This window comes from Ceratina calcarata, unplaced genomic scaffold (genome assembly GCF_001652005.2).
Source record: "Ceratina calcarata isolate Rehan_Ccalc_2016 unplaced genomic scaffold, ASM165200v1 scaffold43, whole genome shotgun sequence".
Taxonomy (NCBI): domain Eukaryota; kingdom Metazoa; phylum Arthropoda; class Insecta; order Hymenoptera; family Apidae; genus Ceratina; species Ceratina calcarata.
In genome coordinates this window covers 331,668-356,714 of record NW_017166721.1, presented here as the reverse complement: position 1 = coordinate 356,714, position 25,047 = coordinate 331,668, and the positions used below count along the sequence as shown (strand labels likewise).

Here is a 25,047-nt window from a genome sequence, read left to right as displayed (position 1 = left end):
GGGATGATCGGATTTTGTCAACATCAATAAAATGCCAAATAATCATACTTAACTCCTTAAATATCGAAATTGGAAGAAGAATGCACTCTTTTTAATTATAAGAAATGCGTTTTTCTAAGGTACATGAACTTTTGGGATTGACTGTGTAGCCAATACATTCTTAACAGGGCAGACGTTATGCGTGGCGTAGTGGATTTTATAAAAATTACGTTTCGATCTGCGAACCGAAATTGAAATGCAATGAACGCGGGAGACAGAAATAAAGTCTGAAACAAGGTCAAATGGCCGAGGCGTTCGTCGAATTGGTAATGTATTACAATCCTCGTACTCTAACATCGAGCAACTCAGGATATTGCTACTCCGGGTTCGTTGACGCGTAATGCATTCACGCCGGGATTTCGGTAGCCCGAGGGATGAGGTGGTAGATCCTGCTACTCTATACACACAATCGAGTTCTGCCACGGCTGCGAGAGTCAAAAGGACGCGAATCTATAGGGTGCTTCAAAAGTTCATTCGACGGTTTTCAACAAATAAACGTCGGTCCCGATCAAAAGACGTGCTCCCTTCTTTTATTTTAATTACGGAATTAATCATTTCACGTTTCGAACCAATGTAGATGGAAGGCAAATTTGTTACCAATTACCGACGGAACAATCTGCAGCTGCGAGGTTTTTTGTATAATTTCTGGAAATTTTACAAAATACGTGACTCTGGCGAAAAATTCAGTAGGTAACGATAAATCAACAAGCTTAATGGAGTTCATTAAACGCGAAAACCTGAGCCCGTTCCCGAAAAATAAATAATGAAAAATCTGATACAGTTTCAAAACGAAACGTGCATTAAATATTAGGTAACAAAACACGTCCGCGTAGCAGAACTTGAAATTATCGAGAATGTTTCACAAACAGAAGTCGTGCACTTTTTCCCGCGGCGTTTAAACCACGTCGACAAGGAGAGCGCTATGAAAGGATAATAGACAGCAGCGAAATTTGGCACTTGGCAGAATGGGAATAGAAGCAGCCGCGTCCGCCTATTTCTACTCACGACCCTATCCCAGCAGCCTGATCAAATACTGCTCCAATCCCGCAGTTCCCATTACTGTTGTCATTACTGTCGTTCGCTATTATCACGCGTAACCACGTCTCTCTTTCTCATTCGAGATTCTCGCCTGTCACTCGTTTCATTAACCGATCAGCGAAACACGAATTCGATTCTTTATCTAATATGAATGAGAACACGTGAAAAATAAATACTTATTATGCATAAAACTTTATATGTTTTCATTCAATATTACTGCTTAAAAAATTGAGTTCCCCGAGAATGAAACCAATAAATAAAATCAACTGATGCAATTAGCAACTGGAATCGTATAATTCTTTAGGTACGATGAAGGTTTGAGCTGTTCGGTTAAGAATTAGATAGCAGATGCACTGAAAGGCGTCAGCTGCCAATTCAGCCCGGTGTTACTGATTCACTCGTCAATTACCAACTGCGTTAGGATTTCTACGAAGGCTTGAACTTCCGATAATGACTTTCGCCAAAGTTTTATTAAGATCAGCTTTTGAAAAAAATTCCGCGTCACGCAATTTTATTCAATAGAAAAATTGAACGTACGTTAACGATCGACTGATACCACAAATGTTTCAGTTCGTATGAAAATCACAGTTGCATGGTTCGAAACATGATTTCGCGCAGTTTGTAGAGGGCAGCAACGCGTAAGGGAGAGCAAGGGTGGAGAGCTAGAGAAAGAAAAGTTGAGAAAGAGAATCGGAGGATGAGTCGCAGCGAGCCGAGTCTAGGAGGGTCGTAGGAGGGTTAGAGGCAGCCGTACGCCGAGTGAGGGTGAATTTGGACGACGAAAGAGAAGGGAGAGAGAGTCCATTAGCAGATTACGTACCCAACCCGCCTCGCTCATTCACCCCCCGCGATATTTTTTCTTCCTGCCCCATTCTACTTCGACCACTAACGATTTCTCTCTTCTCTGTCTCGCTTTTTATATTTGCCCTGCCTAAACTTCTAAGCTTTTCGCGGCAGGTGCATTAACGTTTAGACCATTTTCAAAAAGATCATTCGTTTCCGGACACTCGTAGATCGCTCAGACGTTCTACGCCTGTTTCGTATTTGCAAATAACATCTCTCCAAGCTACGAAAAATGAATCGATCCTCCGAAAAAGCAGAACTTTAAAGTACAGCAGAATCATTATTAGCATTAGCGATAATCGAAGTGACAAGCGAGCTACACCCGTGCATTCTGTCAAAAAGGTGGGAAACTAAAGAGGAAAAAAAATGAGTACGCTTTAGCGCGACGTGATTAAGTCGGGAGTTGCACGAAACAAAGTTACGTCGGAGACGACAACGTTCCTTTTCCTTTCTTTGAACAGCGGGGGAAATCTATTTTATTAATATAACAGCGCCGCTGTTTGATCTGATAATTTCGTTTGCCCGTTCTAAAGAGCATCCCCGGCCTTTTTTCCCGTGCTTGCCGCGGCAAAGGCGCCGTGTTCTGTGGCCCATTTTCCCTATGGGCCGATGCAATGCTTCCTCTTCTATCTCCTCTGACGATTATTGATTTAATGAAAAATCCTGCCTCAGTACAATTAAACAGTAGATAGTACCTCCAAATACGTTCCGTTTTCTTTCATCTTCAACTCGAAATTCTTTTACAAAGAACGATGCTGACTTTATATGCGATTATCTTTAACGAAATATTGTCATTAAACGAACGAAATATGTATCCACGGATAGCCTGACATTTGCGTACGTCAATTTGTCATGTAGAACACGTTTCACTAATGAACAGATCGGAGCAAACATGCAACGCAGATGAATAAGCATTTGATATGAAATTAACGAGAACAATAATGAGAGGAACATTGTGCCGTCGGGCAAACAGCAATGTTTGCTGCAAAAACATATTGTTTATATTAAATTTACAGCATCCGAGTACACATTTATTAAGCACAAATGCTGATAAGCCGATCGAAAGACTGTTTAATTCTATTTTAAAGAGAAGGGAGAACCGTTCCTTTCGCAGCTGTTTCAATCAACCAGAGTAAACTGTGATTTACATGGAAGAAATTGGGTGACCCAACGATTCTGTAACTTTCGAATTCTTACTTTAACATCTTTTCTTATTAAATTATTTCGTTTCATATTGTGTAGTATTATTACAGGGAGGCTCGCTAAATTGAATGTTTGCACTTGTTACCTCGTTTGGCACGTTATTAATTTCGTGAACGCGGGATATCCAGCGTTTCGTAAGTAAATCACCAATTGCTCGGTTGATCCTACTTCGATTAACGCTGTATCAACATCTCGGAAGACGAAAGGGAATGCTCGCTCGATCAACTCATCGGGATTAATAGCAAGAGTGTTTGCCGACTGATTTTTCTACGATCATTTTAGCAATTACCTCGCCGATTGTCACTTGAGCCCCGATTATCATCGAGAGTTCTCGATTACACTAGATTGTGAACTGAGCCCCCTCTTTTTTTTTTATCAACGATAAGCCGTGCGATATCCAAAATTGTATACGATTTCGATCAAGCCTACGTCAACGCTACACACACTAGCGAATAATCAGAAATAATGATGAAACGTTACGAGTCCGACGTTCGTTCTGGTTGGCTTGTTGAAGGTAGTTTAAATTATAAATGAACCTTAACGCGCTCGTGGTCATACACAGAGTCACTTTGGCCGAACTTGCGCGCGGAAGCGTGGCTTTCTCGGTGCAATAACGAATCATTTGAAATTCGTAGCGTGTATTCCGCCGAGTGCATCGCGGACTGCGCGCTTCAGCTAAAGAAGTAACAAAAAGGGAAACGATGGCGCCGCGTTACTCACAGCTACCCGCTTTGTGATACCGGTTTTACGACAAAAGAGCCATTTGCCGTTCTCGCTGGAGAGCGAAGAAATAATTCCTGAGGGATGCCGCATCACACGACTCTTTAATCATAGATTAGAAAGACTGAGCGTTGCGACAGTTAAACCGATTTTTCACAATTATCTGCAAGAACCTTGATTACAATAAACGTGTTAATATTTTCGACCCCTCGTCTGTCTCAATCGATAAGAATTATTATGCGAAACGTTAATCATAATTTCACGAGGAGGCATGTGCCTATTTTTTTCAAAAGGGGTGAACGCACTCAACGATTCTCAAATACGTATTACAGTACGAAATGATCGATCGCCCTTAGACATCTGCGGGCTTTAAAGGTACACGCGTACACGAGCGAAAAAGCAATCTTTACGGTGAGTAAAAATCGTGACTAGGCCGTTCTCGCATCGGCAGGAAATTAATCATAATAATTCGACTACCGGCTACCCGGCCAACAATCATTCCGATCGCGCCTTCCTCGTTCATTATTCAAAGTAGGACGTTACAGTTCGTAAACTCGAATTTGCAGATTCACCAGCCGATAAGGTCACTGCCCATCGGCTCGTTACGCGAACAGACAATGGGCTTCGATAAACTAGATCCTCGTTATTGATCGATTTCATTCTTCACGATAAGACATTGCCTTCTCACTCCTTTCTATTCATTTCTATCAATGTACTAGTCAGACTATTATTATCAGAGTGATTGCACCAGAGACTTCAATGCTGCAAGCGAAACTTTGATATTTGTCAAGCAATGGTTGAATACTGATAACAAGAATTATTTCAACATTTTCTCTATTTTTCGTATTTTCAGCGAGCTTGAGAAATGTGAGGCGCCCAAAGAACAAAAGGAAGGAAATGATTCCGTGTAAATAGGAAAGGATTGGCCAGCTGGGGGGTCCCGAGGGAGGAAGTTGACCCAGGTGCAACGCTTCTCGCTGGCAAAGATCGAATCTCAGAGGATGCAAGGAAAACAAGCATGCACCTTGTCACCTCGTGACGTTGTGACTCGCGTATTAAGTTCAGCTCGACATGTTTTTCCACGGGGGTGGTCCGCGCGCGCGGCAAAGTGTTGAAACTTTTTCCCGCGTCAAAAGCAATCGTGCGGTACAGTTCATTTACATACTTAGAAAAATAAAAGAGCGGTCGGGGTTTATGCAGAAAGTGAAATTTATACCACGTTTCAGCATCGCCACCAAATTACTTCTGTTCATTATTTCGTATTATTTCTGTCTTCAAAAAATTGTTTGCATTTCATTATTGTAAGTTACGTGCCCGAGTTAAATATACATGCATAGCCTAATGCGCGCAATTAAATTTCGAATATCACAGTAGACGCAGTACGAAGCCGTAGAAGTAATTTTATCATGCAAGATAAATGAACTGAAAATGCTAATGCGCTATAAAAATATTCATATATATATAGAGAGAGAGAGAGATGATACGAATAAGGTGGATTATCATTTAAATGTATCTGACTTATTTTCGTTGTTATAAAAACGTTCCTACCGGATTCGGAATTGGAGAAATGTCAAACGATACATTCGTATAAAGCAGTCGTACGTTTCAAAGCACTTTTGAAAAATAGACTCCTGTTCGGTTTTACCTATGAAACCGCTGGAATCTAATAAAATATGCTACCGCGTTACTTTTCTGTCATATCTTTCACTGTTTCTAATTCAACGGAAAATATTTACGACACTTGTCCCTTAACGTATGCCACTAACTTTAAATGGGACACTTTGCTCTGAAAGAGGAAATAACGCAAGGAGCGATCGATCGTCTACGTAGACGTCGAATTTTCAAGACCTCGCGTGCAGGTATACGTTGAAGGTACTCACCCAGCAATATCCTGGACCCGCGTTTGCAATGCCGATTTTTCGAAAGGTTCCTCCGGGATCAAACTGCACAGCAATTGCATCAGGCTGCTCGCTACGATTCCACTTCCGGTCGAATTGCCGGATGCCTCCTGCACCTGGAGCTGGTCGTCAAGTTTTGCGAGCGTCTACGGATAAAAGGTCCCCTTTGTAAGTGGATCATTCCTCTAGACGAATTTAAATGATACTTTCAAACTCTTGCTGGCTCATAAAGCATTCGGTGTTTCTAATCAAATTCTATTTCATACGCTATACGTTCCTCGCGAATTCATAATTCTCTTTTGCTTATGCGGCTGTTCTTTTAAAAGTGGGAACAAATCAAGAATTTTTAGAAAGATCAGCCTATAAAAACGAAAAGTATCAGAGTTTCACAAGCTGGAAAATCATATCACACGAGCATTCGTCCAACTCGTCCCTTTGAAAGGCCGATATCGGTTTCCTAAAAGGCTTGTCAGGCGATTGACGACTTCGGCTCGGAAATGTCCGAGTCGGACGAGTGGCTACCAGGTCTGTTTCGAACACCGGCCAAAAGGATCGTCCGGATGCTGGACACGGCGAATTCCTGGCACGTTGAGTCACTGATACACGAGAGACCGCCGGACGATCGACGTCGCATACACGCAGGCGACATTTAAAATGCTAAATTAGAAGTAACGAGTCGGAAGGTAACGATAAGAATCCCGGGGAATGTGGCTCCTAAACGGTTCAGTCCCGGCGAGTTCGATAAGTACTTCAGGGAACGGCTTAACGGCTCGCGTTTCTCGGTATTTAAAACAAAAATCGGCACAACGTCATAAATCTGTTCGTCCTCACTACGTCACAAAATCTTTGATCGTAAAGAAGAAAATCTCAGAGGGTGTTTAAACGGGAGAAAAACATTCCCATCCGAATGTGCATAATATGATTTTAATACAGAGAAATTTTTAATGAAAATGAAATACTATAAATGGTATTACATTGGGAAATCCGATTACGACATTGTTTTAAAAATATATATGAAACGTTTTCATGAAAATTATACAATCCTGAGATAAAAATGAACACGATTCGGATTTCGTAATAAAATTTTGTAAACCCTCGCGGGAAAATTTGATACCATGACCAAATCCCCTTCCAACCCATTTGACTCTGAATCGATTTGATTAGGAATATTTCCTACTCGTTTTTCACAAGCGATCTAAGTCGTCAGATTTATCTATTGTCTTTTTTTACGTTCCAAGAAATCGAGTGTATTGGTGAGGGGGGTGTAAGTAGTCTCGACAATTTACGGAAAATTGTAAATTTGTCTGGTCAACGGAGATTGAAAGGCATTCGCGGACCCTATATCTGTCTCTTTGGGTAACGGCCCACACTGCGATTCTCTCTGAGATTTAACAGCGCGACCAGCCCTATTTTCCTGAGAAGTTTCGTGATTGAATTTTACAGGAAACTTTCGCAAGTTCCGAATTGACGATCATATCAAACTATTATGCTCGTATCAAAGAATTTGGAGACTATAAAAAGAGCTCCATTAGGCAGTGCTATTGAACCGATGCAAATTCAAATGGAAAAAATCCTCTCATCTTCATTGACGAAAAACACGGACTTTCCCATCGACCCGATATTATTACTTTCTATAAATGTAGAAAATCTGTAGTCTAGCTACTGTACACATAAAAGCATGTATCTACTTTTAAATATATAACATTCGAACAGCATGCAATTTCTAGAGTCAACACACAGTCATATTTAAAAGGACAATCGCTGTAAATCTTTTCCAATTCTCGTAAAAGTTTTTTAATTACCAAGAGCGTTGAAATAATTCTTGCCACGTGACGTCGCCGAAAACCGAATGCTTTCTTACGTTCGGAGCCGTAAACTCGAAAATATCGCTCGTAAGAACGGGGACTCGGGTTAAAACCCTCCGGCCGGGGAAAGCTAGGCCCGGGTAAAATATGAGGAACAGCCGAATCGAGGAACGGTGCGAAGAGGTCGTTGAAAAACCGCCGATAGGAGGACGAGACAAAAGATTAGGCCGGCTCCTCGAAAACGGAGCTTGATGGAAGTGGCAACAGAAGAGTACCCACGCATTCTACATGGAACGCACGCTCCTTTCACCGTACAGTATAACCTGATTCCCCCGCGCGGTACATGTGTGTGTGTGAGACACGTGTACACGCGTTACCGTGTAAGCGCGTGTGCGTGGGTGACGTCACTAAAAGCTCTCTCGCCGCTAATGCATTTGCGGAGGGGGATTCCCGGGGGAGGAACAGGAGAAGGAACGCGGCAGTGCCGTATCTATGAACCGTGAAAAATCGATCCCGAAATCACGACGTTGAATTCGCGAACCGATAACGACGGTCATCATTGAGCGAAACGATTGATTTTGGTTCCAAGCAAGAACGATGAACGGTCCTGAAAATCTTGCACGAAAACGATAATGAAAATGGAACGAGGAGGAATCTGAAAAGTAATGAAGATGAAACGATTTAGTCACGAGTATTTGCAAGATGTTTTCGCGGAAAAAATTAAGTACACCGGCTCGAATGTTTACAGGCAAGATTCTTTGATGAATTTTCAGCATCCAGCTTGCGTTCGACACACAAACGCGAGAGAATGTTCGGAGGGAGCCGGAGGACGCGAGCCCTAAAACTCTTGATCCTTATTTTGACAAGTCAGACAGGACAGGCTTTTGCTTTCGTTTATTTACCAGCTTTAAAATGAGCTCGAAAAACGAGCACGACGAGAGGGAATTCATTCGCGTGTCGCTGCCGCATGAATTCCCGGTTTAGTCAACTCGCACGAGATATTTGCACGAAACGTGTGATATATATTTGCAAGTTGAATTATTATCTTAACGTTTTTAATGAAAGAGGCTATAATTTAGTTTAACTTTTACGTAATAAAAGATCTTTCCTCGTTCTATTTCTAAAAATATCATTCATAGAACGAATTCAAAAGTGTATAAAAGAAATCCGTCTTTGGAAAATTAAGGGAAAGAACGTGATGCAATAAATGGAGGCGAGTTTTCATTATGAAATAAACGGAAGCATGAAAAAGTATCGGTATAACCGGATGAGAAAAGGCGCCGGCAGCACTTGAAATGCCTCTGCTGCCAACTAGTCAAACGTGTAACGTTCAATAGATCACGGACTGATAAATTCGGATAAATATGAATCCTCTTAAAAATGCAAGAGGATTAAAAATTTCTAAGGACCGAGCACAAAGGTAATTACTGAAGGATCATGTTCCACGTACCTCTAGATGCTGAAGCAGGAGATCTAAGATGACGAGAACTTTGTTGCTCGACAGAACCGCTTCGATGTTTGTATCACTCTCACTAACGCTCAGTTTGAACGCGCGGCACACGGACAGAATGCTCCTAAACACACAATCGTTTAGAATATATACAACGATGTATAAACGAATTTGGTTTTCAATGTTTAAAATATTACTTACTTGTTTGGTAAATTGTGAGACGCATTTTGAGTTTGCAATCCAATGTTCAACAGATTGGTCAACACTTCGAAGCCGTTCAAAATTCGAAACGCGTTCTGATCGGACGAGCACTGGAACATTACGATTAACATTTCGTATATAGATTTGGAAGATTTATTTTATTGATACACGCGTAGTACATGATACTTACAGATTTAGAGAAGGCTCTTGTTATCTCGCCCAGGCAACGTTCCATGGCGGCAATAGCGACGCTGGACCAAGCTGTCTTTGAATGGTTGTTGTACAATCGATCCAATTCTTTCAGATTTCGACGATACTTGGATTTATTAGTCGACTCGATACTCTGATTCTCGTCAATCTTGTGATTGCTCTCCCACTCTTTACCCCGTAGAATCATACGCTGCTTCATCTTCCTGCATCGCCGTTTTAAAGCCTTCTGCTTCTCCTTGGCAGCTCTCACTTCGTTGGAATCGTTGTTATCCACCACCGGTACATCGCGAATTTGCAGTATGTTAAAGCGTTGCAGTTCGTCCCGTGACGGTTCTCGACCATCGTGTACGTTCCGCACTGCTGCGAGATGCGTTTTCCCTTTCAAGTGACACAACAAGTGCACTTCGTTGGGTATCTGAAAAAAATTAACGTCACTCGTAAATATTTAATTGTACAAAAGGCATGAATGAGATTCAATCATTTACCACTGTTCCGCATAAAGAACATTGTTTCTGTGCGGGATACGACTTCAACGTAGGTGGTACTTCCTCGGATCTCAAAATCGAAGACTCCACTGCTCTCTGTCGAATCTGTTCTATATTTTCAACGTGCCTTCTAGCTGACTCTTGCTGCTTCTGGGCAATCTTCTTCTGCAATTCTTCTTGATTCGCCAACTGTGCCGCGTGAAGCGCCGACAAACGTTCTTCCCGATCCCTGGCTTTTTCTCTCGCGTGCTCCTACAGATTTTCCATCAACGTTTGTTTACACTATTTCCGCAATTCTTCGTTAGACATAATCAATTACCTGCCGCTCTTTCTCTCTTTCCAATTGCATTTTACCGACTCGTTCTTCACGCTCGCGGCGAGCTTGCTTCATTTTTTGTATCCGCAGCTGTCTCTCAGCTTCCAAAGCCCGCCTACGTTCTTCAGCGGCGGCTTCTTTGGCAGCTTTCTCCTCCTGTCTGCGTTGGCGCTCTTCTTGAATTCCCTGAGTAATCGATTATTATAAGCAGATCATTCAAAGTGTGAAAGCGTTAATATATCTATACATACTTGCAACCTCTCTTCCTGTTCTTGACACAACGCCATGAAATCATGTCTCTTATTCTGTGCTTCAAGCTCGTTTATAAATGCAATCTCCTTCAACTTTGAATCCTCGTCGTGAGCTTTCCTCACTACTTCCAGCAAATGCTGCGTTCTGTTCTCTTCCGCCTTCTTCAATTTCATTTCCATTCTGATTCTCTTGTCTTCAATCAACTGGCTCTTTGCGCTCTTGACATCTTTCACTTTATTCAACAATTCCCGTAGCCTTTGCGATTTTTCCATTAAAAGCTTTTGCCGCTTGTGTTGAGCACAAGCCTGTTTCGCTTGGTATCGCCGCAACGTCTCGGGCAACGACCTTTTTCGGGACGGAGACGATAATTTCTGGTGCAACTCCAAGGCTCTGCCGGGGTGACGAGCTACCAACGCGCGCAGCTGGGCGAGCGTATCGACGCACTCTGCCCAAGACATTCCATCCAACATGTTTTCGTATCTGTAAAGAATTCTTCGGAATTGAACGCACAAATTAAAGAGTAAAGTGGAAACGAAGCGATCTATACGTACCTATCTTCGAAACTAACGTCGTCGGGAACGCTGGGAGACGTCGCTTGGTCGTCTTCTATTTCGAGTATCATTTCACCGTCCGTTTCATCGGTCTCGGTATCGACGTCGGTTTCCGCGCATTCTAATTCCAAGATTTGTCTATGCAGGAACGCTTCTTCGTCCGACAATTGTTGCGATCGTTGCGAGTCGGCTTCCTCGGTTTTCCTTTCCTCTTCTAAAATTATCCTCTCTCTTTCGGCCTGCGCGGCCATAAATTGCTGTATACGTTTCTCCAATAATTCCGCGTCGCTTTTAAAAATAGCCGCGATCATTGACGTAGAGTTTATCTCGTTTAGGTTGATCGTGTTCTTGAATACCTCTTCCACCTTGTCCTTGAGAGTAAGGTTCACGACTGACTCCCCTTTGACCTTTTCCACCTCGTTACTCATGTTCTTGCCCTCCTTTTCTATGATGTACTTTTTCTTCTGTCTGCCATTTCCATCCGGAGTCAAACTGTTCTTTTTATTCTTCTCCGAGGGGCTTTCTATTGACAATGCCGGTAATGACGTGGCAGTGCTTGGCTTGTGGAATCTCGTGGACATGTTCAGGTTATGCGTACTGCCCCTTCGACAACGCCCGCGAACCGTTTGCCAACCATCTGCTTCTTCCTTCGTTTTGACAACTTGCGGCTGTTTCGTTAATACTTCTACCGAACCATTCATATCCCTGGTTTGATCCTTCTTCAGTGAGCATTGCTCTGAAATCTAGAAGAAATTCATGAGCTTTATTTATATTCAAAATTAATACTCTGAAGAATTAAAAAAATTAACAATACCTTATTGTCGATTGGCTGAAAACGTTGCCCAACTATTACGGACGTACCGGGTCTAGCTTTGTTCGGGGCTGACGAGTTTTTGTCACTTAACGTCGTTCTACTCCTAAAAAATTTTGGAGTTTCTAACGACGGTTGCTTTGGCTTGACAACCTTCATTTGTGACACTGTAGAATACGCTGGCTTGGTCGTATTAATTAACGGTTTAGTCATATTAGATGTATCGGGGGTGGATTTTGTCGACATCTTGTTATTCGAATTATCACTGATACTCGATTGCCTCTTCAATTTCTGGTTAATTCTATTCGAAGATTTTACAATATTCTGCATGTTCTTATTCGCCACGGTATTGTCCTTTAACTCTACCATCTTATTTTCAGTGGCCACGTTTTCTATACCGACAGTTTGGACATTTTTCCCTGCACTTTGCCTCTTTACTTTAGAATTAATTTCGTTCTTTTCCAGACCCAAATCGTTCTTTGGGCTCAGTGGTTTCACTTGCAAATTATTTTGCAGACTTGACTTATTATCCGTGCTATTAGATTTGAAAAATTCCTTTTCTGCCGACGTAATCAATTGCGTACTCTTGTCACTATCGCTCTTCTCAGTCATCACATTTGAATCTGTCGTCTTGCTCACACTGTGATGGACTCCAGTCTTGGGTGATTTCGATCCACTCTTATTTTTTGCTTCGTTCGTTTTCTGATCTGCGTTGTTACAGGTTTTTGTAGGTATCGTATGTTTCACAAGGTTCTTGTTCACTTTTAGCGAAGCTAATTTATCTTTGTTCAACGACTGATTCACTCCTTTATCCATTACATTTTTACATTTCTCAGTTACATTATTTTTAGAAACATTACTTTGGCTATCCTTCAATATTCTTTGTGCAGAATCACCTTTTACATAACTTTTTCTATTATCTATAGGCTTATTCTCTGAAATAACTTGGTCAACGGGACTCCTACAAATGGATTCTGTGGGGCTCATCCTTTGCAATGGACTAGTGGATTTTGGGATCATTGTCGAATTCCAAATACGGCAAGGCGAGGTTTTTCTTACTTCCCATGCCAATGGAGTACGTCTTAACGGCGGTGGTGAATTCTCATAAGCCCATTTCACTCTAAACCATTCGATCAGATTGTGGAAATCTCTAGTGTAGTTTTCTAAAACTAATATCACTTCTTTGCACTCGGAAATATTTTCATCTTCTTCACAGGTCTGATAAATGCCATCTACTGCTCTTTGCAAATTACCAAACAAGAAAGCCCAATATCTAGCCTGCAATTCTACAGTCGGACAAAGTACGATCAGTTAGACGAATCATCTTGATAACGTGAATAATATTCTAAATGTCTCGACTTACCAGATTTTTTATCCCGGCCAGTAGAAGCCGATCTCACTCTAGCTGTCGGTTTCATGGATCTTTTAGTACTGTTTGCCTGTGATACTCTTGGAACACTCGGAGGTTTTTTTGTAATCTTTTCAGTGTTGTTCGTCCCAACTGGCACGTTGAAAGCTATCAAATTTCTGGCTGCCCGGCCTTCTTCTTGTATAAGTAACCGTACGTCAGCCATTTTTAATAAATTGCTGTAAAGAATTTATAATCGAAATACTCCCAAGCTGCAAGTAGCTGTGACATTTCACATGTTGAGGTTATACTACTGTCAAACTATTTACATCATCAAATAACGAACAATAATTATTTGCATATCCTTTGAAACGAATATCAATCGCAAATTAGTCATACTATTAGTATGGATTTCGTATTTCTATCGAATTACGACAGGTTCGTATTACAGCAATGTTTACGGTTATTATTGACATAACTTACTGTACTGTAAAATTAGAGAATATTGAAGAACCGCTGACTGCAAATTGTTTTCAAATAACGAGAACTTTTAACTGACATTTCACTAACTATGCAAGACATTTTAATATTTTTTAAACGTTTCACGGCAGTTTGTCGGTTCCACACTGACGTGACGTTGTTGCGATTGCGAATATTATGCCACCATTCGCAATCTGCAGAAGATGCACGCGTGAGCGGTTACCGCGTGGAAATTCAAAATTACATTGTTCTCGGCTCCAACTGTGTTGATTAATTATAGACACTAGCGAACAAAATTTTGTACAAAAATTGCATTGCATTTTTCTTATAACTTGACGAGTCAAGTACGACTAATCGACATTTTCTGGGCACTGACAAAATCCGGTCGGGGTTCCCCTGTGGAAAACAGCATACTTTAGAAGAAAACCTTTGTCTTTCCTAAATAAACGTAGTACGTACTGTTATTACCTACAAGAAAGGTAATATGCAATTTTTTTCCATCTCAAATACTTTGGGAGTAATCGATTAATTATTTCGTCTATCGCCAATTATTCTTTAACGATTGTATTTGAAAGGAAATTTGCTTAGCGCCTTTTTTGTATCTGACAATTGTTTGTTCAGCACCCACGAGTGTTTCTTTTTTCTTCTATTCTTTCGTTCATTCTATTTCTTTATTATAATAAAGAAGTATATTTCGGTGCAATACAATTCTAGAGGGCGCCAAAAATTGCACTTTTTCCAGCGGCAGAAAGTCCAAATAAGACTGCCACTCTTTAGTAATCTCTCCTCGGTGTTGTAAGCGACTTACAAATGTGGAGAAACTTTTATTGTTTATCATTGTTTATTTCTTTCATATAAAAAGAAGACTGCATACATATCTGTATCCATCACGTATCCATATAATTTGAAAAATGTAAAGATAATTTCATTGATCCATTGATTATCCATGGTCAGTGTATTAAATTATTGAAAACTGTACTATACAATGTAAGTAGAGGTTTCAACTAATAATTACAAGCGAAATAATTCCCTTTACCTCATAGCCTCATTAAATGGTTTTATCGCGTATTGTTAAATTGGTTTACGCAGTGGATTCGTATGCAGCGCCATCAACGCGTGATAAGATGAATCGCGAGAAGCGGTTGCGAGGGCTGTAGCACACATTTACGTGTGAAAATTTAATTAACACTACTACTTCGTTAAAGTGTCTGTTTCGGGGTTGCACGATAGATTCCGGACAGATTTCCCGAGTCGGCTGCGAAGCCGATCGTTCGTTAAACGCAAAACCGCAATCGAAAATAGTATTAGAAATCGATTTCGAGGTTTCTAGAAAGAAAGGGCCATCGGAGTGTGAGAGAGACAGGCGGACGATCTGCCACACTGCGGGGCGACGCGGGGATATTTTCAGTTAATCGTACGTATTTTGTTGTTATACGTAAACTGCTAATCGCCTAAAACGTTCTTGTACAACCGGGACACTCGGGGACGTAGTTCCATGCGATACGTGACCCTGCGCACGTATTCTTTGTTTACGCGTATGCGAAAATCTTTCCGCAGCTTTGGAGGTTGGCAGAAAATAATGCAGCAAAAATCGAGATATTATAATGCTCTTTGCGTTTCTTACGATCTTTTTTATTCTCGGTGCTCTTTATATGCATCGGTGATACTTGGATCGCATCTTTCTTTTCGTTGTTCATTATACGATAGCGTAAAAAACGACTTGCTCCAACAAAATGTTTATGACAATTGAACATCAATCTGTATTAATCGGTATTAGGAAATAGTTCTGTCTTTTTATTGTACATCTTGTCTGCTTGACACGTGATTTTAATTATGGAGACAATAAGAAATATTCTTTGTAACCTAGATTCCCTTCTGTTGAGTTAGTTACAGTCATTAATATTCTGTCCATGTACATTGATAATCGGTCAAACAGACTGAAAATTTTTATACATTCACTTGACGATAAATTTTGACAATTTCATGCTTCTCCCAACTTGTATCGTCACTATAGTTAGCTACGATTCGTTCGTCCATGTAAACCTCTATTACTTGTGAGAGATCAATGTGATAAATGATCAACGAAAGTAAGAAGAGCATTAAAATGTGATTCCAGAAAAAGTTCCATAAAACATGGCTGCACTTCCACGAAGGATCATCAAAGAAACACAAAGACTAATGCAAGAGCCAGTTCCTGGTATCAGCGCTGTGCCAGACGATACAAATGCTAGGTATTTTCATGTAATCGTAACTGGACCTGAAGACTCGCCGTTCGAAGGTGGACTGTTTAAACTAGAGTTGTTCCTACCCGAAGATTATCCAATGTCTGCTCCTAAAGTTAGATTCATTACAAAAATTTATCATCCAAACATAGACAGGTAATTACAAAAGTGCGGATATCTCGGTACGCTTGTTGATCTATGCTTAAATTCGACGGTTAAAGGGAGAAACGTTTTTCACTTGTTGCAGATTGGGTAGGATTTGCTTGGATATTCTTAAAGACAAGTGGAGTCCTGCTCTTCAAATTAGAACAGTTTTATTATCCATACAAGCGCTTTTAAGTGCACCGAACCCAGACGATCCTTTGGCAAACGACGTAGCTGAACTCTGGAAAGTAAACGAAAGCGAAGCGATACGCAATGCCAAAGAATGGACTCGGAGATACGCTATGGACAACTGATCTTAGACCATCTACGAATGCAAAGTGACGTTACCCCTATCTTTCCGAGTTTACCGATCACTTTACCCGCACCAGCTGCGTACCCTGCACCTGTGTCCACAATTTTGCTATAAAAAAAAATAAAAGTTTTGTAAGAGTAAAACAGAATGAAACTGTATTTTCTATATTGTGGGGAATACAAAGATGTGTTTAGATTTACTTCAGCGGTTTGTCCAAGCAGACTTGTAAAGAATCCTTTAACGTTGAGAAGTATCAGTCGTAAAACGAGATTCCTATTTCAGCAAGAACGTATAATTTTGATGAATTACTAGTTTTTACTTGAACGAAAAAGGGAGAAAAACAACATACCTTTGTAGTAAAAATAAGTGATTGTAGCATATTGCGTAAACATTTTTTTGATAATATGATTACAGAATGGCTTGTGCAATCAGTAAGTTATAGCCTTTATTTTGTTACCTTTAAATGTATCCCTGAAGAAAAGGAAGGCAGTACTGGGTCGCTCATTATATTATACTAATATTACATTTTTCTGTATTTTGTAATTATCTACTAACTGGTTGTCCGATAATCTTGATACATTTATCATTTCCACGATTGTGCAACGGTAAATGAAAGATGTAATGTATCGATTCGAGACCCACGTGGCATTTATTTATAATTAATATTAATAGGCGTACGGAAGTATCAAAGTTATCCAAGAGTGCAGAGTTCCATTCTTAAACTGTATAGCTATTGTAACAACATTTATCTATTACAGGTCTTTATTTATATATTAGCATACTGTAAGACAGGACACTTGATATTAACAATTTCTAATTGTTTAATTAGAAACTCCAAATTAATTAGAAATTCTTGATCATACGAATGAAATATTGTTTCCTTCGTGAGTGTGTTAATTTGCATTTTTACTGTAAAATATATGTACGATTAAGTGAACATGTCCATTTTTTTTTCAATTTCTTTTTCGAACGATGACGAGACGATAATTTGCCAATTTTTTACGATATACTTCCAACGAATTGATCAAACAGCAACACAAGAATTGGTCGCACCTATCTGTTCATATGAATGCGAATGCTTTCCCAATGTTTAAACATACACTGAATTTTTTAGGTTTTTGCGAGCCTCGGATATTTACGCTCTTTTCCGATAATTGTAATTTACGAATCTCTAGATTTAGTTTTTGCGTTAGAATGATCATTCCTTACTTTTTTGATATTTCGTCCTTATTTTAGATCCGAGTCGGGTTTTGATTATTACTAAAGATAGCAGAGTGATGGAGTGAAATATTTTCAAGTTGCTAAAGTATTGGTTTATTGAATGTATAGGTAATTGCTACTGAAAGAATTGCATAAGATACCTATTACAGTATCTAAGATTTTTTAGCGAAAGTCTATTTAAATAAAATAGTAAATATTTTATTTTTCGGAATAATTAATTTCTTTAACAAAGAATTATGATTGCGTACGTAACGTGCGAACCAAGTACGTTTATTTATTTCAAAGCTTCATTATTCATTCCATATAATAAATAATGAAGATTAACGAAAGATACTTGAACAAGTACAAGTCCAAATTTTCACGATACCTACATACATTAAAGAACAACCAGTTGGTACATGTCCGAATAATTCCAAAACTCTGATCATATGGGACACGTAATTGATAATGAAACATACAGATTATAATCAGCATAAAAGGACACTAGGATTGGTTACGCGAGAAAGAAGGAAATGTAGATAATTTGCAACAATAAAGATTACAAGTTATTTCAAATGTGTTGTAAAGCAATATAAACATGCCAATGTATTGCTGCCAATTTTCAAATGTATAATTGTTTTAAAAATCGTAAAATACATTAGTCAAGCTAGACAAAGACAATATATAAAAATTACACTAGAATTTTCTATCAACGCGTAACAGGAGATGCAAGTAATACTCTTCAAGGGAATTAAGAAGATGTACGACTTGATAAAAAAGTAAAATTTAAAAAATGTTCCGTAGAGGAGCTTTTCCGTATTTTGTAACAAATTTGTGCGAGACATTTTCGAATTATAAATGTACACTTGCAGCTTATTTGGAATAGAATCAGAATTGTAAATGCGTAAAAGTACAATGTCATGTTGAAGGTTTCATCAAGTTGTCAAATAAATGGTCGCTTTCCTAAAAACGTTCCAACCGAAGAAAACCAACATTAATTCAGTAGCACTTTCGAGTTTCACGTGTTTTTATTTTTTAATAATTTCAAGTTTATCATTTAATTTTGACATGTATTTGACGTTAATAGGAAAGTAAATACCTCATCATGTGTATAGGTCTGTATCCATGTACAAAATTTATTTAGCTCATTTGAAATTATTCAGGATCTAAATCACAGACATCGATTTTCTTCTTACGTCTAAACGTCGGATTCTTTATTTTTCCAGTCTTTTATCGTTAAATGTTAAATCATCGTCAGTTGGTACACTAGACGTCACTACAAAAAAAAAAATCCGCGCTCTTTCCTTAATTTATGCAAAATATTGAATAAAGAATAAATTAGAGTTTAAAAACGAGCGTGTTCATTTCTTGTTTCAGTTGTACGACAAAAATGTTCAATTGCCGGCGGAAGGCAGTTTGTCGGCAGAACCACCGACAATCTCAGTCCCGTTCTTATCAATTTTTGTAAGGAAACTATTCTGCCTTCCTTATGCACGAGAAAATAATTTTGCCGTTAAAAACAATTGCTAATTCATTTCTAATACATTGCAATCGTTCTGAATTTCAATCTTCCACAGATACATTTGTTAAATTAAATCGATATTCGATCGTAAATATTATAATGAAATTTTGCCTCAATTCTCAACTCTTGTATAAAAATGATATCTCGAAAATCTTTATAGGTACACAGCGTCTGACAAAAATATACGCTTCAATTGTTCAAAAGGAATCTTTAACTGTACATGTCGAAAGGAAGGATGACGCCGTCAAACAGAGACGGAAAATGTGGTGGTGACACATGAAACTCCTTGACAATTTATTCCCTTCATTATATCACGGTTTTAAACCTAGGAAGCAGATCAAAGGGAATAACATACTACTGACGAGGAAACTACAGAGAATATAAACATTTTGGTAGATGTACCTCAGCTTTACCTTTGTCGCCTGTTTCTCTTTGTCGCTGGAGCCTGTCTTTAAAGTTGGCAGGAAAAAAAGAAACGACACCGTACTTTCATTATAATTCCATCTTTATTTCATTTCATTTATTTTTAAGGTCACAAGGTTCCATTAACAATTGAAATTCTAATAGCATTCCGGATATTAAACGTCGACGAAACCTGACATCACCCAATACCTATTACTACAAATTAATAGCAATTGACCTGTATCTAATTGTATCGAGTGACATTATTTGTCGAGGACTGTATCGACCTTTTGATATTGATATTCGATATTTGATATTGATATTTTGATATCGATGCTGTATTTGTGCGTGCATTTATTTATAGCGCGAATTGAAATTTGGTACACGTATGACACCGAGGCAAGGGTGCAGCCCTTCAACGTTAAAATGAAAAATTTCCCCGTCACCGTGAGAATCCCTTCGGGCATTCGGATTAACCACTACGCTACCATTTACAGCTCCCGTTTATAGACTATATACGCACGACCTGCGTCACACATGCTCATCGACGTTGGATCACGTTTCAAAATCACTATCGAATTACGTGTCTCGATAATAATTTGATTGGGAACCAGAGAACCTTGAAGACTTACTATTGCCTCCGGTGCACTTGAATCGTCCCGGAAATACGACTCGTCCAGTTTTCATCAAGTTTTGTGTTCATTTAGTCGTGCACTTTTTTCCATTTTTCCAGTTTTGCATTTCGCGAGTATACGGTTGCACTCTCTGCGTTTCCGTTGTTTACTTTTACGAATGAACCTTCGACATTTATATATTTACAATTTCATTGTTTTACTTTTATCCGTTATTTATCTTTCATCTTTTTATTTTTTTTACCTTTTTTCCCCGGTTTTTCATACTGTTTGTTATTCTCCATACTGTTTTACAATGCAGTTTGGAGGATGATCCAATGTACGAGCGATAAAAATGCAGTATCGACCATTTGCATCGCTGGAAACTCTGTACTTTAGGTTTGTCAATCATTGGATGAAATATTGCAACAATCAATCGTATCAAATATTGTATCAATCCTTGTACGAAACGTTATATTAATTTACTAATACACTGGCTCAATTGAAAAGCTATAATAATTATTCATATTAAAAATGGAATTAAATGTATCACCTGCTCAACGAAACGATGGACAAAATTATAAAACCGTTACTCTTAATTCTGGTGATATAATTAGTAGCCGAGTGATAAAGTGCTGAAATTAACGCGTGTTCCGTAATTGAAACGTGAAATCTTTATTGCCGTTAGTGAGATTAGCGCAACGCCATTGTCACTTGTTGCTGGAAACCAGCAAATGTAGCAGCTGCACCTTTCGCCCCTGAATTTAATTGCCGGAAGCCAAGATTCATTTACATTGTGAGATAGTTGGCGTTCTTTGGCGGTAAATTCGTCGGGCAAGTTTCGTTCGGTTGAAGAACGAGGTGTTTAAATTAATTCGTTAAGACGTGAAATACTTGTTTATGTTGTAACATCAATGGTGATTTTAACAAATGAAGAAGACGATTTAAACGTTCTAGATGTGAGATTCTTGGGTGTTTAATTAAATACAAATGTGATGACAAAATCTTACAAGTGTCGGGTGGAAGATCTTACCCATTCCAGCCGCGCGTGTTCAAGATTCCTTGGATCTGTCGGAGGATGTTTGCTAAACCCTGACGCGGCCATCGAAGGCGACCTGGATCGTTGCTGGCATAGCACTGAGGGGTAGACTTGCGGAACAGGGGTTGCGGGACACGAGTATTTAGGAGGGTCGGACTTTACGGAGGGTAGTTATGCAGAGTCGGATGCCAGTTTTCCGGAACGCGCTAATTTTCTTCCCGGCATCAAATACAGGGTGACCAGGTTTAGTCTGTAATTAAAAATTGCATTGGGGGTGATGATAATTTTATATTTAGAGGAGAGCTCACGGAGATTCCTCGCATATTCTTTGTATAACTTGATGGATAATGTTGATTGATCATCTGGGAAAGATTGAACTAACGATGCGATTAATTCAAGATTTATATGAATAAGGTAACGAGTTTTTAAAATACAGTGCAACTCGTTGAACTCAAAGTGAGTTTGTCGAGGAACACCCTGTAAATTAATGTAGGCCACTCTGCGGCAGTACAGCGATCGAGAGAATATACCGAATGTTTTTACGTATGAAGGAAACATCGAAGCTAAAGCAAAACAAACACTTAAGTTTCCTTTGGCTACGCTTTTCAGGAAACAATGTACATTTTTCCATTTCTCAGCAGTAATAAATAAATGTACTCTGATCTTTATGTGTACAAGTTTCTATGAAGAGGAATTATGTTTTCACCTCAGAAGAATAACGTGTAAATTACATTTTCAAAGAAGTGTGACAATGAATTAAAGTAGAAATGTTCGTATTGTTTTCTGTAATAATGAAAATTCTTGAGAAATCGCAAAGTCTTATCTAGGTAATTAAAGAGACGTCAAGTATTTTCCCTCAGAGCTAAAGAAATTTCCAGGAACTAAATATTCATTCCCTATCTCGTACACAGGCATTCTGTGACACAGACACCTCACCATAAAAATCCTCTTCGCATCTTTGTATGAATAATTCAGGTAAGAGAGACTATTCCTTAGCGTGGGATCAAGCAAACAACGATACCGTATACTAAAATAATCGACTTTATTGCTTTTTGTTGGTGGCAATGAATCCTCGTTTATATTTTTAATACAATTCCTCTGAGATAATAGAATTACATCTAATTTTAATGTTCAACTACGTATTTGGCGTTTGATATCGTCGGTCTGACACGAAATTAAAAATCTGAGAGAGGGTTGGAACTCAATCCCATTGCGAATCGCCGATTGCCGAGCGGGATTCGTTCGTATTGAACTTGATCCTGTTTCACGCAGCCCAATTAGCCCGCATATAGATTCGCCCCGTGCCTGTCGTGTGGGGTAGCTCGGCATCGGGAGTGTGCGCAGTGACAGGGTAAGCGCAGCTTCTGGGGTTGAAGAAAAGGCAGAGCAGAGGAATCAGACCCCGGTGAACTCGTGGCGATGCGTCGTAGGCATGTCGCGACCCCCGGCGCCGGAACGTCCACGACCATGAGAGCGCCGGGTGCCGGGCCACCAGTCTCGTCCTCATCGTACTGGCCACCTGGCACGACCTCGTCGGGTACGATCCGTCGATCGGCGATCGCCGTTTAAAATCAAGTTACAACTCGGCAAACGTGGAACGTCGTCGCCGCGTCGCTGGTACGCGCCGGAGCCGCCTCGACTCGTCGCAGCATCGCTTCGGACATCCGCGGTCGAGGGAATATATATATTTAGAGAGGGTTGGAGGGGGGGGGGCGCGGTGGGGACGGAGAATCTGGAGCACGAACAGGTGGTGCGGCATCAGTCGAGCGCTGGGGAGGACAGATATGTCGGGGGAGAAGTAACAGGTACTGTGCGGAACAAACACCGAATTCTTTTGCCGTCTTATTTACTACTATTCTACCCTGTTCTACTCTGCGACCTAGCATCTATTCTTCTCCACCTTTTTCTCCTATTTTGTGTCCGTACAACGCGATTCGTTTCTTTTCTACTTGCACAATGAAATTCGATTTTCTGCGAAACCGCTCTTCCCTTCTCTCGCCGCGTTTCCCTATTTGCAACCGCGATTCGAGTATAAAAGCACTCGCTCTTTCCGGTTCGCCCTTTTTGTCGCTCTTTTTTAGTTTTTCATTCGCCGCGATCGCAGACGATTCGTAATCGGAACCGCGCGTGCAATTCGCCCACTATATTCATTGTTCTTCCGTTTGAATACGACGCGCAGTGCTCGCCGCTGCATTATTATTTCGAATGAACGATGATCTAAAAAAGAAGCGATCACTTTGTCGTGATCGCGGATACGTCGGCAAGTGGTTGTATCTGTGTCTTACGAGGTTTCAACGACCGTCCTGAGAGAGTGCTATATTAAAATCCGTTTACGTTTAAAGCACAAACTCTAGCTCCGTAAACGTACATTCAAGTGAATAAAAATGAAAATATCCTACATTACGGATGACCGTAAGAAGTGAGCGTAAATTTCCTACTTTGCACATAATTACGAAAAATTTAATCCAGTGCGTGAGTTATTGTTCTTGAAACACTTTTGCGGAGCTTAAGCACATTCTACGAGATTTCATTAGTATCTACGACCCGCTTGGCTCCACCCGTAATTGGAAGTAGTAATTCATACGATTCCGCAGTAAACCGCAACGTCTGCTACTGCTTTCCTCCCTTTTTTCTTCTTCTTCTTCTTCTTCTTCTCCCTGTCGTATTTCACCCTGCGCCTTTATCGGACGTTGTATCGGTATTTTTATCGTTCACTGCTCGATTTTCTTGTTGGTTGCCATTCGATACCAGGTATTTGTTGTACGGATCGACTGGCTGTTTCCAAGGACACTTGATTTGCTGCATTGAGAGGTTCGAATTATGCGGGCGCGAGGATTATCCTGCCTTTCCCGGCTCGTTCCTCGGATCGTTTCGATCCTCCTTACTTTGGCTTGCTTGACAGGAATTCTCTTCACTTTGCCGGTTTTTTTTTTAGAGACTCTCAATTGTTATTCCGGTCTTCGAACTTTACGACCAACTGGAAGGAAATTAAATTCGTTCGCTCTTTATCTTAGTAAGCGTGATTATAACGCGCACAAAGTTGCGTGGTTTAAAAGTCTGCTGAGCAGTTCGTCAAGCCACTTATTCGTTTAAAGATATGCAAACACGTGGATTAAGTTTTCAAAGATTAGACGAGGTTTCGCTTTAATGAGGATAGTTAAAGTGTTATGCCGTGGCGTGCTAATGAACGTAGAATTAGCACGCGAGTTCTCCAGGCTGAAAAAATTATGAAAAAGTTCAAAGTCTGCCTGGCAGAATTCTTTCAATTACTGATCTTAATATATAAACTCTGATCGAATTTCAATTGATAGAAAACATCGAGACGATAAATAATCGTTACGGGGTAATGTTAAAATATTCTTCGATTGTAAATAATTGTAATCATAAAATTCGCTTGAATTTTGTTCAATAACTATACTTGGATCTTAGCAAAATTTCTCGAAATCGATCATTTTCTAGAATTGCACGTCAATTGGCTATTGTCCAATGGTCACCGCGATTTTGGTAATCAGATTTCTATTGTTCCAATATATACGACGCCTTTTATATCTATTCCATTTTCGTTTGAATTCATTTTTCGTACAAATTTCTTGCCATCATTCATCGTAATTTGATTAGTTTCTCTTTACACGTTGCTCCGTCGCGGTTGCGTTTTCTTTTTCATTTCCATTTACAATATATTAAAGAATAAAAATAATAAGAAATGCTATTTGGAAAAATTGAAGAAGAGGAAAATCGTTTGTTCCTTCACGATTAAGATATCGTTTTTATCATGTCAGTGCGTAAAAGGAAAACTTGTTAGAAATATCGTAGTAGGAAAAATTACACAGCATTGTATAAATGATTGTGTAATATCCAGAACGTAGCAAGAGAAATAAAATTCCTGGACATTCTCTTAAGGATGTATAGGCGATACACGTAAACAATGCTAGCATATTGAATTT

The 25,047-nt window shown here is 39.7% G+C and overlaps 3 protein-coding genes across 9 annotated transcripts in view; 2 read left to right on the top strand and 1 right to left on the bottom strand.

Annotated features, from left to right (window-relative positions):
• ssp3 (short spindle 3) overlaps positions 1-13,851 on the bottom strand; it is a 29,834-nt gene extending 15,983 nt beyond the window's left edge. The window contains exons 1-11 of the mRNA XM_018027780.2: positions 13,654-13,851; positions 13,186-13,409; positions 11,826-13,108; positions 11,012-11,754; positions 10,460-10,940; positions 10,212-10,394; positions 9,893-10,144; positions 9,388-9,822; positions 9,198-9,307; positions 8,997-9,120; positions 5,724-5,887 (exon numbers count right to left, since the gene is read on the bottom strand). Coding sequence (XP_017883269.1) covers positions 5,724-5,887; positions 8,997-9,120; positions 9,198-9,307; positions 9,388-9,822; positions 9,893-10,144; positions 10,212-10,394; positions 10,460-10,940; positions 11,012-11,754; positions 11,826-13,108; positions 13,186-13,396 — 3,986 coding nt within the window. The 5' untranslated portion in view covers positions 13,397-13,409; positions 13,654-13,851. The remainder of the gene's footprint in view (positions 1-5,723; positions 5,888-8,996; positions 9,121-9,197; positions 9,308-9,387; positions 9,823-9,892; positions 10,145-10,211; positions 10,395-10,459; positions 10,941-11,011; positions 11,755-11,825; positions 13,109-13,185; positions 13,410-13,653) is intronic.
• A 628-nt stretch (positions 13,852-14,479) lies between these two features.
• Positions 14,480-16,764, top strand: LOC108626861 (ubiquitin-conjugating enzyme E2 N). 3 transcript variants are annotated; one of them, XM_018027791.2, is made up of 4 exons: positions 14,487-14,637; positions 14,740-15,064; positions 15,767-16,028; positions 16,120-16,764. In XM_018027791.2, exons 3-4 carry the CDS (start codon positions 15,784-15,786, stop codon positions 16,328-16,330), a joined length of 456 nt encoding a protein of 151 aa, XP_017883280.1. In that variant the 5' UTR covers positions 14,487-14,637; positions 14,740-15,064; positions 15,767-15,783; the 3' UTR covers positions 16,331-16,764. The 3 variants fall into 3 exon arrangements, with proteins under 3 accessions (XP_026670918.1, XP_017883280.1, XP_017883281.1); XM_026815117.1 differs by lacking the exon at positions 14,740-15,064 and having other exon boundaries at positions 14,480-14,637; XM_018027792.2 differs by lacking the exons at positions 14,487-14,637; positions 14,740-15,064 and adding an exon at positions 15,110-15,215.
• Positions 16,765-22,480: 5,716 nt separating this feature from the next.
• LOC108626843 (ras-specific guanine nucleotide-releasing factor 2) overlaps positions 22,481-25,047 on the top strand; it is a 41,894-nt gene continuing 39,327 nt past the window's right edge. For 4 of the 5 annotated variants that reach the window (XM_026815103.1, XM_026815101.1, XM_026815102.1 and 1 more), the window contains exon 1: positions 22,481-22,908. The gene's annotated coding sequence lies outside the window, so the exon portion shown is untranslated. The remainder of the gene's footprint in view (positions 22,909-25,047) is intronic. The other variant, XM_018027753.2, reaches the window with a different exon arrangement.

Excerpts from the sequence above, each read along its gene's own strand:
- LOC108626861 (XM_026815117.1), top strand. The coding sequence starts at position 15,784 with ATGGCTGCACTTCCACGAAGGATCATCAAAGAAACACAAAGACTAATG. Across the intron at positions 16,029-16,119 it reads TATCATCCAAACATAGACAG|ATTGGGTAGGATTTGCTTGG; the intron begins GTAATTACAAAA and ends CACTTGTTGCAG.